The sequence below is a fragment of the Callithrix jacchus genome, chromosome 15, assembly GCF_049354715.1.
Source record: "Callithrix jacchus isolate 240 chromosome 15, calJac240_pri, whole genome shotgun sequence".
In the NCBI taxonomy this organism is placed as follows: Eukaryota; Metazoa; Chordata; class Mammalia; order Primates; family Cebidae; genus Callithrix; species Callithrix jacchus.
Window position 1 is genome coordinate 72,935,713 of NC_133516.1, and position 15,608 is coordinate 72,951,320.

A 15,608-nucleotide genomic window follows, 5' to 3' on the forward strand; every position below is an offset into this window, starting at 1 on the left:
CGTGCGCAGCGGCGTACGTGGGGCCGTGTGCAGACCCGCGTGTGGCGCAGGCAAGGACCCTCAAAATAAACAGCCGCTACCTTGCGAGCCGTCTTCCACAGGCCTGCGTCTGAGACTCCGTCGCTGCGGGCCCGCTCCGACGCAGAAGGTGAGGGCTGGGGGAGGGGGCCGGCGCTGAGGGAACCGCAGTGCGGACAGGTTCTGAGGCGGACAGAGAGGGTAGGGAGCGGCGAGGCGGCGATGGCGGCTGCACTTTGGCCTGCGCCGCTGCTGCGTCAGGCGGGAAGCTCGGCTGCGGCCGCCTCCTCGGACCCTAGTTTCTGGCCCACCGCTGTCGGACGACACTACTGCCCTTTCTTCGTTTTGGGAAGCTGGGTCGCCGAGCATGGGGGCCTCTCGGCGCCAGGGCCGCACCCCAGGCCGCAGGCTTAGGGCAGGGAGGCCAGGGCCCGTGCGCCCTTGGGGCTGAGGCCCTAATGCGTCGAGAGTCGCGGGATGAGGGGCAGAGGGTGGATTTGGCGGGAACTCGGTGGAAGGAGTCCGCGTTGTGGGGAAAGGCTCCCGGCTGCGGACGAAGAGGGAATGGGGTGCAGACCATGTGCTGGGGTCGTGAGCCTGACGGGCAATGTGCCAAGGGTTTTGGGGGCCTTAGAAAAGAGTTCTTAGGCCGGGCGCAGTGGGTCACGCCTGTAAGCCTAACACGTTGGGAGGCCGAGGCGGGCGGATCGTGAGGTCAGGAGTTCGAGACCAGCCTGGCCAATATAGTGAAAACCCGTCTCTACTAAAAATACAAAAATTAGCCGGTCATGGTGGTGCGCGCCTGTAGGCCTAGTTACTCGGGAGGCTGAGGCAGGAGAATCGCTTGAGCCTCGGAGGCGGAGGTTGTGGTGAGCCAAGATCGCGCAACTGCACTCAGCCTGGGCAACAGAGCGAGACTCGGTCTCACAAAAAAAGAAAAGAAAAAAGAAAAGGGTTTTTGAAGATGCCCTTGTGTTTCCGGTGGCCAGACACTGCTAGAAAACTTGTGAGCCTTTAGAGTTTGTATTCCCCATACCTGATGGTTTCCTGATTCTAGTATTCTTACCGTCATTTAGATACTAAATTGCTTGTCTTACATTAGCATTCGAAAAGGGGCTAATGGGGCTCACTTTCCCTGAGTCAACACGATTTAAGTTGCTGGGATCCTTTAAAAGCGCCCTTACCAGAAAAAAAAACACGAATTTGTCAAACCTCCAAAACCATAGCGGCAGTCGGTAGTCTTTGCATCGTTTCTTGTATTAATGAAACAGATGTAATTACAAACGAGACAGACATGAAATTCGATTAGCCATCCTCCATCTAGGTTTTTCCATATCGCGAAAACCTATTTTAGAATGGCATAATCGTCCACATTTGGGTTTAGGTGTTGATGGGTAAGGCTTGTGCTTGTTGCCACATGTTAACCACATGGCCTCAGCCACAGGGCACTTCCAAAGGAAGTGACTGCTGGTCTTGCGGGGGTCTTGTAAAAAGAGAACATTGCTCAGTAATCGTCTTTGATTTCAGCTAGTGTATTTCAGGCATTATTCTGAAGGACTCAGAAGAGACAAGGCAAAACTCTGAATTTGTTTTTTGTCTTTTTCAAAGTGAAGGTTGTCTAGTGTATATCCCCATCTTGCTCTTAAATTACGTTTTTAAAAGTAGATTTTCCCCCTTTAGTATTGTTTGACCCACTTTTGGAGTGAAACATAACCATTAATGTTTCCATCAAGGAATTAATCTTAGAATTTAAATTCGCAATTTTATGTTATTTGCTTGCTTAAGTAGTATAAATAGAGCATAGAGCTTTAAGGGTTTCAAAAAGATAAGAGATGTAGTTTTTATCACTTAGGCTTCCTCCTCCCCACTTCTTAATAGTTTTAAATGCTTCTAATGAGTTGCTCTAGTAAAGGTTAATGAAACACCTGTAAACTGCCAGGATCCTAGGTACATGCTATTTTTAGTTTGTTGAGTCTGATTCTTGTCTACAAGAGTTCTTTGTGTATTGGAATATAAAATGAATAATTTATTAGATTAAAGACTTTAAGTTTTCCAGATTTCATCTCTTGATAAGTTTTTCTTTAAAAAAAAAAAAAGTAACAGTTATGTTTGTGTTTTTCTGAGGAACCAAAGGTCCACATTTCTTTTCGTATTGGTAACAGGAGAGGTAATATATTTCAAACATATGGTGCAGTCTGTAAAATATTTTGAACCAAATCAGTGGAAGACCAGGGGTTTTTCTTACACTGGCATTTGAACATCTGAAACAGCCAGAGAGATCTTTATCTTAAAGTATAAATATGTTTTGTTATATGATTTATGACAATTCTACCTGGCTTTTAAAGTTCAGTGAAATACGTGGCATGTATATGGGATAGTACCAAACTGGTGCCTAAAAGCAATGAAACTACCGCTGGACTAATTGGATTGAATGTCTATTGGCTGAACAGTTGACCACAGAGATTTTGCTTTTTTTTTCCCCCCTGCAGGAGTGAGAGTTTAAAAAATGATTGGCTCTTTTTTCTCTTCCTAGCCTCCTGACAGTAAGTAGAGAGCCAGGAGAATGATGCCAGGGCATCCTGGCCTTCTATGTGGAGAACACTCTTTCCCTACTGTCTCACTTAATAGAACTCTTATTCTGGCAGTGTCAGATGCTGCTGCAGCAAGGGAATGCCATTGAGTGATTGCAGTAAGCTATGCAGCATTTTCATGTTTAAAACTACTGGGATAATAAAGTGAGAACTTGGGGCCACCAGATTTCAAGTTGTAATTAGAAGGATTTTGTTAGGAATATGAGAGTGCTACAATGATCACCTGGAATGGCTCCATAAATACAGTGAGGTGTTAACTAGTGAAATCGAGTTGCCAGTATTTCTGTGTTTGGTGAGACTCCTAAGTTCTGCCATGAAGTTAAGGAAAATGTCTCTCTTAGCTTAAAATTCAAGAAACCTGTGTGAATGAAGTCAAAATTATGACTGGATTTTTTTTAAAAAAGCTATCAGTTCTAGTTTTACATTGATTTTATCTAAAGAGAAATACAGAATGAATACAATTCAACTGTACGTGGTTTTTTGAATTGTATTCATTCAATTCAAAATTGGGGTGGGGGGGGATGCTGAGTCTCGCTCTGTCACTGGCCCAGGCTGGAGTGCAGTCTCAGCTCACTGCAACCTCCACTTCCCATCTAAAGAGAAATACAGAATGAATACAATTCAACTGTGTGGGTTTTTTGGGGGGTTGGGGGGGGCGGATGCTGAGTCTCGCTCTGTCACTGGCCCAGGCGGGAGTGCAGTCTCAGCTCACTGCAACCTCTGCTTCCCAGATTCCAGTGATTGCCTTGCATCAGTCTTCCGAGTAGCTGGGATTACAGGTACACATCACCATGCCTGGCTAATTTTTGTATTTTTAGTAGAGATGGGGTTTCACCATGTTGGCCAGGAATATCGAGATCTCCTGACCTTGTATTTGTCTGCCTTGGCCTCCCAAAGTGCTGGGATTACAGGCATGAACCACTGTGCCCAGCCATGGCTTTTTTAAAGTTATTAGATACATAGTATTAGGTTTATGTAATATTTTGAAGTAGGAAGTAAATTGTATAATTCCCTACTTTAAATGCCTACACAATGGCATTTTTGTCATATATTATGATAGTATTTTTGTGTACTTTAACTTTTTTTTTTTCTCCCTGAAATGGAGTCTCGCTCTGTCACCTAGGCTGGAGTGCAATAGCATGATCTTTGCTTACTGCAACCTCTGCCTCCCAGGTTCAAGCCATTCTCCTGCCTCAGCCTCCCAAGTAACTGGGACTACAGGTGCCCGCCACCACACCTGGCTAATTTTTGTATTTTTAGTAGAGACAGGGTTTCACCATGTTGGCCAAGCTGGTCTTGAACTCCTGACCTCAGGTGATCCACCTGCCTCAGCCTCCCAAAGTGTTGGGATTACAGGCGCGAGCCACCTTGCCCGGCCTCAACTCTGAACGAAAGCCTCTGCAGAGGGTTGAGAGCCACACTCTTGAAATCCTGATTGTAGTCCTTTAGATGTGTGGCTTTGGGTAAGTCACTTGGTGTCATATCTTTAGTTTGTCATTGAAATGGAGGAAGAATACATAACTTGTAAGGTTGTAAGATTATATATATGTTTACTAATGCCTGACTCATAGATATCCAGGTATTAAAACCCTTCAAGAAGTAATCAGGCTAGGCAGAAATGGATGTAATTAACCAAGGTCAGGCAGTAAATGCATGTAGAATTGCCCCCCCAGGTAAGTACTCTGTTTTCCATTATTCTGGCTGGAATGCAGGTAATGCAGAATGCATACTGCTTCCTTTCTTTGCATCTGTAGTTTGTTTTTATTAAAACAGACTGAAGTGTTCTAGTACCATGTTGGAACACTAAACTGACTTAATGGCACATAATAATGAGTATATACATTCAGAGGGCAAAAGCTCCAATATGGTCTCAATGCAGTTAGGTCAACAACATGAATGAGTCAGGGATAATCCTTGCGAAGTTATTAAGGATATATACAAATGTGAATGTGTCCAGCTGTGTTAGGAAAACCATATAAAATAATAAAGATAGCCAGAATCACACCTTACTTTGCTAGTATTATTTTTTATCCCCAACTTTCCTGTTGTTGCTTATTATAAATGTATTTTCTAGGATAGAGTTATGATCATTCTATTTATTAGAACCCAGATTGCTAGTCTTGACCACATACTGTTAGGTTTTAGTAGTTTACTAGATTTGTTCTTAGTATCAATAGTATGGTACAATTACGTTAAGGAAGACAAATTTAGCATCATAACCATTTGTGGTTTAATTCCAATATTTAATCTTTAAAGCCCAAATAAATACAAAATTTGTAAAATAGTTTTTTTATCCCCCCCCCAACAATGGTCCTTCCTGTGGGAGTTATACCTCTTAGTTTAGCTTGCATGGCCCCTCACAGTCTTGTCAGACTTTTTTTTTTTTTGAGACAGAGTCCCGCCCTGTTTCCCAGGCTAGAGTGCAGTGGTGTGATCTCAGCTCACTGCAACTCCTGCCTTCTGGGTTCAAGCAATTCTCCTGCCTAAGCTTCCTAAGTAGCTGTGATTATAGGTGTGTGCTACCATGCTCAGCTAATTTTTGTATTTTTAGTAGAGATAGGGTTTCACCATGTTGGCCAGGCTGGTCTTGAACTCCTGACTTCAAGTAATCTGCCTGCTCCAGCCTCCCAAAGTGCTGGGATTATAGGCGTGAGCCACCGACCTTACCTTGACTTTCTTAGTCATTCCTTCACCTGCCTGACATGCTCTGTGCTCCTACCACTTTTTAAAGTGGTTTGTGTTATAAAAATTAGATACACAGAAATTGAAACTTAGAACAGATGTCTTGATGTCTGGTAGTTGAAAATGTGAACTGATTTGGAACTCATCTGTTTTTCTTCTCTTAATCTCTTTTCCATTCCATTCAGGAAATAGACTGTAAGGTGGGAAACGAGTATAAGCAGTTAGCCCCACTCTGCTGTGTAATAGACTTTGGACTGAGTTCTGTCTACTCCCTGTAAGCAGTCTAAGGTCATTGGAGAAAGAGTGGAAAGAATAACCATGTACTCAGAAGACAGAAACTTTGATAGCTTTTTCTTTTTTTTTCTGAGATGGAGTCTCGCTCTGTCACCCTGGCTGGAGTGCAGTGGCATGATCCCAGCTCACTACAACCTCTGCCTCCCGGGTTCAAATGATTCTCCTGCCTCAGCCTCCCCAGTAGCTGGGACTACAGGCAGTGCCACCATGCCCAGCAACTTTTTTTGTATTTTTAGTAGAGATGGGGTTTCACTGTGTTCGCCAGGATGGTCTCAATCTCCTGATCTCATGATCCACACACCTCAGCCTCCCAAAGTTGCTGGGATTACAGGTGTGAGCCACCTTGCCTGGCAGATATGTTTTTTAATTGATTATCTATTAAGCACAAAGTACTGTGTAACAATTCTTACCACACACATCAGTTTTATTATCTCTTTTTTACAAATAAGGCAGATGAGCAGTGAGATGTCTGAGGTAACACAAGTAGTTAAACTGGGTTAAGTATGGTCCTAAAATCTCTTTTATAGTGACAGGCAGGCTACATCAGTGTACTATAGATGTATTAGATTTTACAAAAATTCTTTTCCAGAGAGAAAACAAACCCAAGGAACCTTTAATAAGCGGTCCCTTAGGTTAGTGGGGTTTTGTTGTTGTTGTTGTTGTTGTTGCTTTGTTTTGAGACGGAGTCTTACTGTGTCGCTTCGGCTGGAGTGCACTGGTGCCAGCTTGGCTTACTGCAACCTCCACCTCCCAGGTTCAAGTGATTCTCCTGCCTCAGCCTCCTGAGTAACTGGGACTACAGGAGCGTACCACCATGCCTGGCTCAGTTTTGTATTTTTAGTAGAGACAGGGTTTCACCATGTTGGCCAGGATGGTCTTGATCTCTTGACCTCATGATCTGTGTGCCTCGACCTCCCATAGTGCTGAGATGACAGGCATGGGGCACTGCGCCCAGTCCCATATTAGTGGTTTTTGGCAAAAGGAAGAAAATACATGTATTCCTGCTGGCTGACAAAAAGTGAAAAACAGTATTTTGCTTTTTATTGAAGTTAGTATGTTTTGTAGCATTGCATAAAAATAGTACTGAAGTCTAGTTGGTTATGAATTCTTGGACTAATGGAACCTGGATGACAAGTTAGAGGTTCTGGCCTGGCTGCTGGCTTTTTTATTGTCTTGGGTGTAAATTTCTTAGCCACACGTGGGGATTGTGTTAGATAATCTGAAAAAAATCTAATTTTCATTGTTTTATGATTCATCCGTTTTTTTTGCAGTCTTCGCTTTATTATAGATTGGAACCCCCAAAATAACATTTATAAGTAGAAGATAACTTCTGTTACAGATTTTTAAAAACATTACATTGGGAATGTCCTTTGAGTGGTTGGCCTTAATCCCTGTCAGAAGCTGAAAGTTGTGGATCCTAAAAATTCATTTATGCAGAATCTTACCTATGATTTCAGAAAGCCGAGAGTTTCAGGGAGTGACTGTAGTCAGTCCTTAATGAGTATAAAATTGAGAATACATCAGTACTTTAAATTAATGGTGCAGTAACTCTTGTGACTGATAGCAGTAATTTAGGTGCTTTATTGTTTAGTGCTTGGTTAGGCTGGATTGGGTCAGTAGTTTATTCACCAAATTACTAAAGACACCTGTCTCCCAAAAATTAATTAAAATGCTGAGTTACATAATGGCTACTAAAAGGATAACTATATGGGGTGTTTGATGATTCAAAGGTGAATTACTTGGTCTCTGCCTTCAAGGAATATCATGCAAGGCAATATGGTACTGCCATTAGATAGGTATTAACAGAGTGTCCTAGAACTTAATAGGAAGGATAGTTCCCAGCTGGAGAAATGTAGAGATGTAGTCGGATTCTTTTTTTTTTTTTTTTTTTTTTTTTTTTGAGACGGAGTCTTGCTCTATTGCACAGGCTGGAGTGCAGTGGCACGATCTCAGCTCACTACAACCTCCACCTTCTAGGTTCAAGCAATTCTTCTGCCTCACCCTCCTGATAAGTTGGGACTACAGGCACACACCACCACACCCAGCTAATTTTTGTATTATAATAGAGATGGGTTTTGTCACGTTGGTCAGGCTGATCTGGAACTCCTGACCTCATGATCTATCTTCCTCGGCCTCCCAAAGTACTGGGATTACAGGTGTGAGCCAGTGCGCCCAGCCCAGATTCTTTTGTAGAGTTGGCATTTGAGTTGGCCCGTGAAGGTTGGAAAAAGTTGTGACAGGTGGAGAAGGAGCACAGGAGACCAGGATAGTGCAGCACAATTCCAGCCAGCAGCAGTCAGGCAATGAGACAGACTCATGGGGCCATGATTCTCAGCTGTCTTGCCTTACCTTAGTTTTACTAAGGAATATCACAGAATTCTGTAAAGACCTTTAAATATATTCTTCTGAGATGAGTACTAGGATGGGGACCTGCTGCCTAATATAAGTAGTGTGTTTGCTGCGTGTTCTCACTCATAGGTGGGTGTTGAACAATGAGAACACATGGACACAGGGAGGGGAGCATCACACACTGACGTCTGTCGGGGGCAGGGAAATAGGGGAAGGACAGCGGGGGTGGGGGTGGGGGGGAGTTGGGGAGAGAGCATGGGGAGAAATGCCAGATATAGGTGATGGGGAGAAAGGCAGCAAATCATACTGCCATGATGTACCTATGCAACAATCTTGCATGTTCTTCACATGTACCCCAAAACCTAAAGTGCAATAAAAAAAAATAGTGTGTTTCTAAAACATCATGGAAAGTGGTTAGTTTAATTATGTTACTAAAGACAAGTCTATCACAAGGGACCAGTTATCAGTGAAACTGTAAACCACCTGATTCACTGTGATAGGGTTGGCCAAAGGGGTGGAGAAGGCAGATTGCATACATAAGTACCTAAGGCCACTGAAAGACCTCTTTAAAAAGTATATGTTGTATTGATGACATTTAGGGGCTAAAAAGATTAATTCTTTCTTCCCTTCTAAGACTTGGTGGTTTTTTTGTTTTGTTTTGTTTTTAACATTTATTCTAGTAAACATAATTATGCGTGACTAAAAATGGCAAAATATCTAAAATTTCTGTTCTAGTGTGTAAAATTCTGCCTTTGCCACTGAAGTACATGTTTGTTTTACAGAATAGTGCTTGAATTGCAGTCTTGTGAGACACTTTTAATGGGATTATTTTATTTGCTTGACTAAGTGAAGTACTGCTTTCTCTAAATGTCATTTGTAGTTCTTATTGAAATAGGAAGTAGAGCTTATAATATTAAGTCTTAACATGTTATTTTAGCCAATGGTTTCCTTTCCGGAAATATTTGTTCCTGTCATTCTCCCCACCCCCTACCTTTATACTAGATCTCTGGGTCCCACGACTAGAGATAAACAAGACAATGGAGAAACAGTTTGTGAGAAATCTCACATTGATTAATCCCGGGTTCAAGTGACTCAGCCTCCTGAGTATCTGGGATTACAGGCGTGTGCCACCATAGCCAGCTAATTTTGTATTTTTAGTAGAGACAGAGTTTTCCCATGTTGGTCAGGCTGGTCTCAAACTCTTGACCTTAGGTGATCCTCCTGCCTTGGCGTCCCAAAATGCTGGGATTACAAGTGTGAGCCACTGTGCCCAGCCTTGTTTTGTATTTTCTAAAAGTGAAGTATCTTGTTTAAATATTATAAAGTATTTAGGACTTGTAGATTGTCTGGATTACACTGTAAAAGTAATCATTTATGTACAAATAATTATTCCTGAGAGCAGTTGTTAAATGAGCCCAAGTTGATCTGACTAAACTGGAGAAGATACAAAATGAAGATGGGGAGGAAGTGGTGCCATAAGCAGCTTTTTTTCTTTGACCATTTTATATGCCGTTATTTTTTTTTAATCCTAATTCTTACCTATGGTGGAAACCAGTTTACATCATTTAGGATGCTGATAATAGTACAGTTAAAAGAATGATTACTGTACTCTTCTATCTTAAAGCAGATACTCTTTCAAATTCTGTAAAATTATGTTTTTAATCTCCTTCACTGGCTGGTTTCTTTTAACTAGAAATAATGTTTTATACATCTGAAACCACAAATAACTCATAGCCAAACAATTTTTTTGGTAATATGTTTGTAGGCATGTGGTAAGAGTTAGTAGAAAGATTTCTTTTATTTTTTTTGTTTTGTTTTGTTTTGAGACAGAGTTTCGCTCTTTGTTACCCAGGCTGGAGTGCAATGGCATGATCTCTGCTCACTGCAACCTCTGCCTCCTGGGTTCAAGCAATTCTCCTGCCTCAGCCTCCTGAGTAGCTGGGACTACAGGCGTGCGCCACCATGCCCCGCTAATTTTTGTATTTTTAGTAGGGACGGGGTTTCACCTTGTTGACCAGGATAGTCTCGATCTCTTGACCTCGTGATCCTCCCGCCTTGGCCTCCCAAAGTGCTGGAATTATAGGCGAGAGCCACCACACCCAGCCTATTTTATTTTATTATTTTTAAGATGGGGTTTTACCGTGTTGGTCAGGCTGGTCTTGAACTCCTGACCTCAGGTGATCTGCCCACCGTGGCCTCCAAAGTGCTTGGATTACAGGCATGAGCCACCACACCCAGCCTTTTTTTTCTTTTTTCTTTTTTCTTTTTTATTATTATTTTTTTTTAGTAGAGAGATTTCTCTAAGAATGTATCCTGAATCAGATTGCACAGAGTTGGGATAAGTGAGTATTGGGTTTGTTTGTTTGTTTTCACTATCTACCTGGAGATAAGGGTTATTTTCTTTTGTATATTTGACAATGGGAACTTTTTGAAACTGAACTTTAGCTTAATTTTTAGTTACTAAATTTCTCCACAGTTAATGATTAAATAGTTACTGAAAGTGGAGAACCTAAATAGTTACTGAAAGTAGAGAACCTTGCCATTTTTCTGACTGCCTTTTGGGTCTTTGGTGCTGTGGTTGGGTTAGCTAATTCCGTCATCCAGTTAGTTTTACTCAGTTGGAAATATGTTTTTCTACGTGATGGTACCCATGCTTAGGTAGGTTTGAGAGGATATTTGTGTGTCATTGTTTGACAATGGAATTAAGGGTAAAAATATTTAGCTATGGAAGTGTGAAAATATAGTTACATTGTTTTCATTCCATTCTATTCCATTTCATTCTATTTTAAGAATAGCCTCAATTTATTTTTAGATTGTTACATAAGAAGTACAAAATCCATTTGCTTTAGTGGGAATTTTATTTTTATTTTAAAATGATACCCAATCAAAGGAATTTATTATGAAATTTTAAGTAGCCTTGTTTAAAATGTAGAATTACATTACAGAAACATTTGGAAAGGGGAGAATAAAAGAGAACAAAGCACAAACATTCCCAGTGCTATAGGTGCTATTAGCACTTTGGTGTAACTCATGGTCATTTTCCTAGTGTTTTTATTATATAATCATCTCTTGGTATCTGTGGAGGAGTGGTTCCACGACCTCCCTCAGATATCAAAATCCTCCTATGCCCAAGTTCCTGATATAAAATGGTGTAGTACTTGCATTACAACCTTTGCACATCTTCCCATATACTTTAAAAATCATCTCTAGATTAAAAATTCTTAATACAGTGTAAGTACTGAATAAGTAGTTGTTAACATTGTATTGTTTAAGGAATAATGGCAAGAAAAAAAGTCTGCATATTCAATACAGATGCCACTTTTTTCCCCTGAATATTTTTTTTCTAAGGTTGGTTGAATATATGGATGCAGAACCCATGGATATAGAGGGCCTACTGTACTTTTGTATCCTCTAGAGATAAAATTTATATCTTGCATTTGTTTTAACATATCTGTTCTAAGGAATATCTCAATCAGCAGGCAAGTGCTGCAATATAACTAGGTACTATATCAGGTGCTAAGGTTAAGAGAGTGTTTTTCTTCACCGACTCCTCGCTCTGAGAATCCGTTTTATAGCTTCATTGGTTTGGGTTATTCCAATTTTCTGATGAGTAAATAAAGACTTCTATTTGCAAATGTGTCCATTAAGCTGGACCTGGAATGAGTATTACTACCAATTACTTCTTTTCTTTCTTCTTTTTTTTTGAGATGGAGTCTCTATCCTCCAGGCTAAAGTGCAGTGACATGATCTCAGCTCACTGTAACCTCCACCTCCCGGGTTGAAGCAATTCTCCTGCCTCAGCCCCTCTCGTAGCTGGGATTATAGGTGTGTGTCACCACACCTAGCTATTTTTTGTAGTAGAGATGGGGTTTTGCCATGTTGGCCAAGCTGGTCTCAAACTTCTAACCTCAGATGATCCACCTGCCTTGGCCTCCCAAAGTACTAGGATTACAGGCATGAGCCCCCATGCCCAGTCACTACCAATTATTTCTAATAATGAATTTTAATTGACCCTAACCCTGTAAATTCGATCACTCCTTCAATACCTGTATTAATGTGTGTATTATAATAGATCTATAATGCCCAAGCATGTAGTTGTGTGATTATTTTTTAACCAAAATATTAGCTTTTTTTCCCCCAGAATAATTTTCCAAAAATACAGTTAATGGAGAATAAAAGTTAAAAGAAATTTCAGTGGTTTAATGTTGTTACTCTTAATATTTCAAAGATCTGACTGCAGCCATGAGCAGCAATGAATGCTTCAAGTGTGGACGATCTGGCCACTGGGCCCGGGAATGCCCTACTGGTGGAGGCCGTGGTCGTGGAATGAGAAGCCGTGGCAGAGGTGGTTTTACCTCGGATAGAGGTATTTTGTCGAATACAAAAATTTGAAGTACTTCAGTATTTGTTAGTATTCAGACTGGTCTGACTAGCCGAATTCCCTTTGTTTTTGCTCAAAACAGGTTTCCAGTTTGTTTCCTCGTCTCTTCCAGACATCTGTTATCGCTGCGGTGAGTCTGGTCATCTTGCCAAGGATTGTGATCTTCAGGAGGATGGTAAGTATTTAACACTTCCTTTCATACCCCTCTGGAGCTTGGAGAGGTGAGCACATGCAGCTGCATATAGCTTTTCCACCTTTGAGGTTTTGTATAATTTAAAACTTAACACTTTGTAAAGGTTTTATAGTCTTGGTCTGTTTCTTTTCCTTATTGTTGAAGCCTGCTATAACTGCGGTAGAGGTGGTCACATTGCCAAGGACTGCAAGGAGCCCAAGAGAGAGCGAGAGCAGTGCTGCTACAATTGTGGCAAACCAGGCCATCTGGCTCGTGACTGCGACCATGCAGATGAGCAGAAGTGCTATTCTTGTGGAGAATTTGGACACATTCAAAAAGACTGCACCAAAGTGAAGTGCTATAGGTAAGGTGTTAGAATGTTGTTAGAGGAAAGCTCATTGCAGAGATTGTTTTAGAGATGAATTAGCTATAAATGGAAGGCCCTTAGTAAATTCAGTGAAAGTTGGCTGTGACCAGATAAGACCAGTTTTCAGCGTTTGTAACTGGTATTCTGTCTGTATATAATTCTGCATTCTGCCCTAATATTTTGTGATTTATGGCACCTGGACAGTTTTCACAACTGGACTTTTTAAATATGTAAGAGTGTAATAATTAGAACCTTCGAGAGACTTTACAGAAAGCTCTGTAATTGATATACATAAATCATCATGTAACCAGAAATCTTTGTTGGTGACATGTAAAGTGTATTTTTTGATAAATGTTACTGTGTATGTACCTGTGAAACCTTAATTGCATAAAGACAAAGATCTTAATCGGTGTTTTAGTTTTAATGTTGGATGATCTCTTAATGGCAAAAATTTTAATTTTATAGCTTAGGCTATACAGTTGAGTATCTTTTTTTTTTGTGACAGAGTCTCTGTCATCAGGCTGGAGTGCAGTGGCGTGATCTCGTTTCACTGCAACCTCCACCTCCTGTATTCAAGCAATTATCCCACCTAAGCCTCCCAAGTAGCTGGGACTACAGGTGCTCGCCACCACACCCAGCCAAGTTTTGTATTTTTAGTAGAGAAGGGGTTTCACCATGTTGGCCAGGATGGTCTTGATCTCTTGACTTCGTGATGTGCCCACCTCGGCCTCCCAAAGTTCTGGGATTATAGGCATGAGCTACCATGCCCGGCCAAGTAGCTTTATTTTATTTCTCCTTCCTGCCCTCAGTTTATTAATGTAAACATTCTTTTTTTTTATTTTGGAGATGAAGTGTCACCGTTGCCAAGCTGAAGTACAGTGTAACGATTTTGGCTTACTGTAACCCATCTCCTGGGTTCAAGCAGTTCTCCTGCCTCAGCCTCCCAAGCAGCTGGGACTATAAGCACGCACTACCATGCCTGGCTAATTTTTGTATTTTTAGTAGAGATGGGGTTTCACTGTGTTGGCCAGGCTGGTCTTGAACTCCTGATCTCATGATCTGCCTGCCTTGGCGTCCCAAAGTACTGGGATTACAGGCATGAGCCACTGCACCTAGCCAGTATAAACATTTATTGTCTTGAATAGAAAAGTGTACTGCTTGGTTTATTAATGGCTTTTTGTTCTGCACCATGACTATTGCTTTGGTAGACAGTTTTGCTCTGAGGCCCATTGTGAAAACTATTTTAATTTCTTTTTAGGTGTGGTGAAACTGGTCATGTAGCCATCAACTGCAGCAAGACAAGTGAAGTCAACTGTTACCGCTGTGGCGAGTCAGGGCACCTTGCACGGGAATGCACAATTGAGGCTACAGCCTAATTATTTTCCTTTGTCGCCCCTCCTTTTTCTGATTGATGGTTGTATTATTTTCTCTGAATCCTCTTCACTGGCCAAAGGTTGGCAGATAGAGGCAACTCCCAGGCCAGTGAGCTTTACTTGCCGTGTAAAAGGAGGAAAGGGGTGGAAAAAAACGACTTTCTGCATTTAACTACAAAAAAAAGTTTATGTTTAGTTTGGTAGAGGTGTTATGTATAATGCTTTGTTAAAGAACCCCCTTTCCGTGCCACTGGTGAATAGGGATTGATGAATGGGAAGAGTTGAGTCAGACCAGTAAGCCCGTCCTGGGTTTCTTGAACATGTTCCCATGTAGGAGGTAAAACCAATTCTGGAAGTGTCGATGAACTTCCATGAATAACTTTAATTTTAGTATAATGATGGCCTTGGATTGTCTGACCTCAGTAGCTAATAAGTAACATCAAGTAACATCTGTATCAGGCCCTTCATAGAACATACAGTTGAGTGGGAGTAAACAAAATGAAAAACATGCGTGTTAATGGCTGTGCGAGAGAAATCGAAATAAAAGCCTAAACAGGAACAACTTCATCACAGTGTTGATGTTGGACACATAGACGGTGATGGCAAAGGTTTAGAACACATTTTTTCAAAGAGTAAATCTAAAACCCAGAGTAAACATCAATGCTCAGAGTTAGCATAATTTGGAGCTATTCAGGAATTGCAGAGAAATGCATTTTCACAGAAATCAAGATGTTATTTTTGTATACTATATCACTTAGACAACTGTGTTTCATTTGCTGTAATCAGTTTTTAAAAGTCAGATGGAAAAAGCAACTGAAGTCCTAGAAAATAGAAATGTAATTTTAAACTATTCCAATAAAGCTGGAGGAGGAAGGGGAGTTTGACTAAAGTTCTTTTGTTTGTTTCAAATTTTCATTAATGTATATAGTGCAAAATGCCATATTAAAGAGGGGAATGTGGAGGACTGAAAGCTGACAGTTTGGACTTTTCTTTTTGTACTGAAGTCATGTCTTCAATAATGAAAATTGCTGTTAGGGATGTATAGGATTTAGATACTTTTGCAAAGCTGTAGAAAATCCTCTTTGTAATCCATTATAATAATGCCCTTTAGTTCTGTGTTCGAACAGTTTTAATGCCATTGCTGTTTGAGTATTTGTTTCCTTTTTTTTTTTTTTTGAGATGGAGTCTCCCTCTGTTGCCCTGGCTAGAGTGCAATGGTGTGATCTCCGCTCACTGCAGCTTCCTCCCCTGAGGTTCAAATGATTCTCCTTCCTCAGCCTCCCAAGTAGCTGGGATTACAGGCGTGCGCCACCACACCCAGCTGGTTTTTGTATTTTTAAGAGATGGGATTTATTATGTTGGTCAGGCTGGTCTCAAACTC

The 15,608-nt window shown here is 41.1% G+C and overlaps 1 protein-coding gene across 4 annotated transcripts; it reads left to right on the forward strand.

Annotated features, from left to right (window-relative positions):
• Nucleotides 1-27: 27 nt before the first annotated feature.
• On the forward strand, nucleotides 28-15,197 carry CNBP (CCHC-type zinc finger nucleic acid binding protein). 4 transcript variants are annotated; one of them, XM_002758670.7, is made up of 5 exons: nucleotides 28-148; nucleotides 12,163-12,300; nucleotides 12,398-12,490; nucleotides 12,653-12,851; nucleotides 14,113-15,197. In XM_002758670.7, exons 2-5 carry the CDS (start codon nucleotides 12,177-12,179, stop codon nucleotides 14,228-14,230), a joined length of 534 nt encoding a protein of 177 aa, XP_002758716.2. In that variant the 5' UTR covers nucleotides 28-148; nucleotides 12,163-12,176; the 3' UTR covers nucleotides 14,231-15,197. The 4 variants fall into 4 exon arrangements, with proteins under 4 accessions (XP_002758716.2, XP_054101965.1, XP_003734945.1 ...); XM_054245990.2 differs by having other exon boundaries at nucleotides 12,398-12,488; nucleotides 12,648-12,851; XM_003734897.6 differs by having other exon boundaries at nucleotides 12,163-12,279.
• Nucleotides 15,198-15,608: the final 411 nt, after the last annotated feature.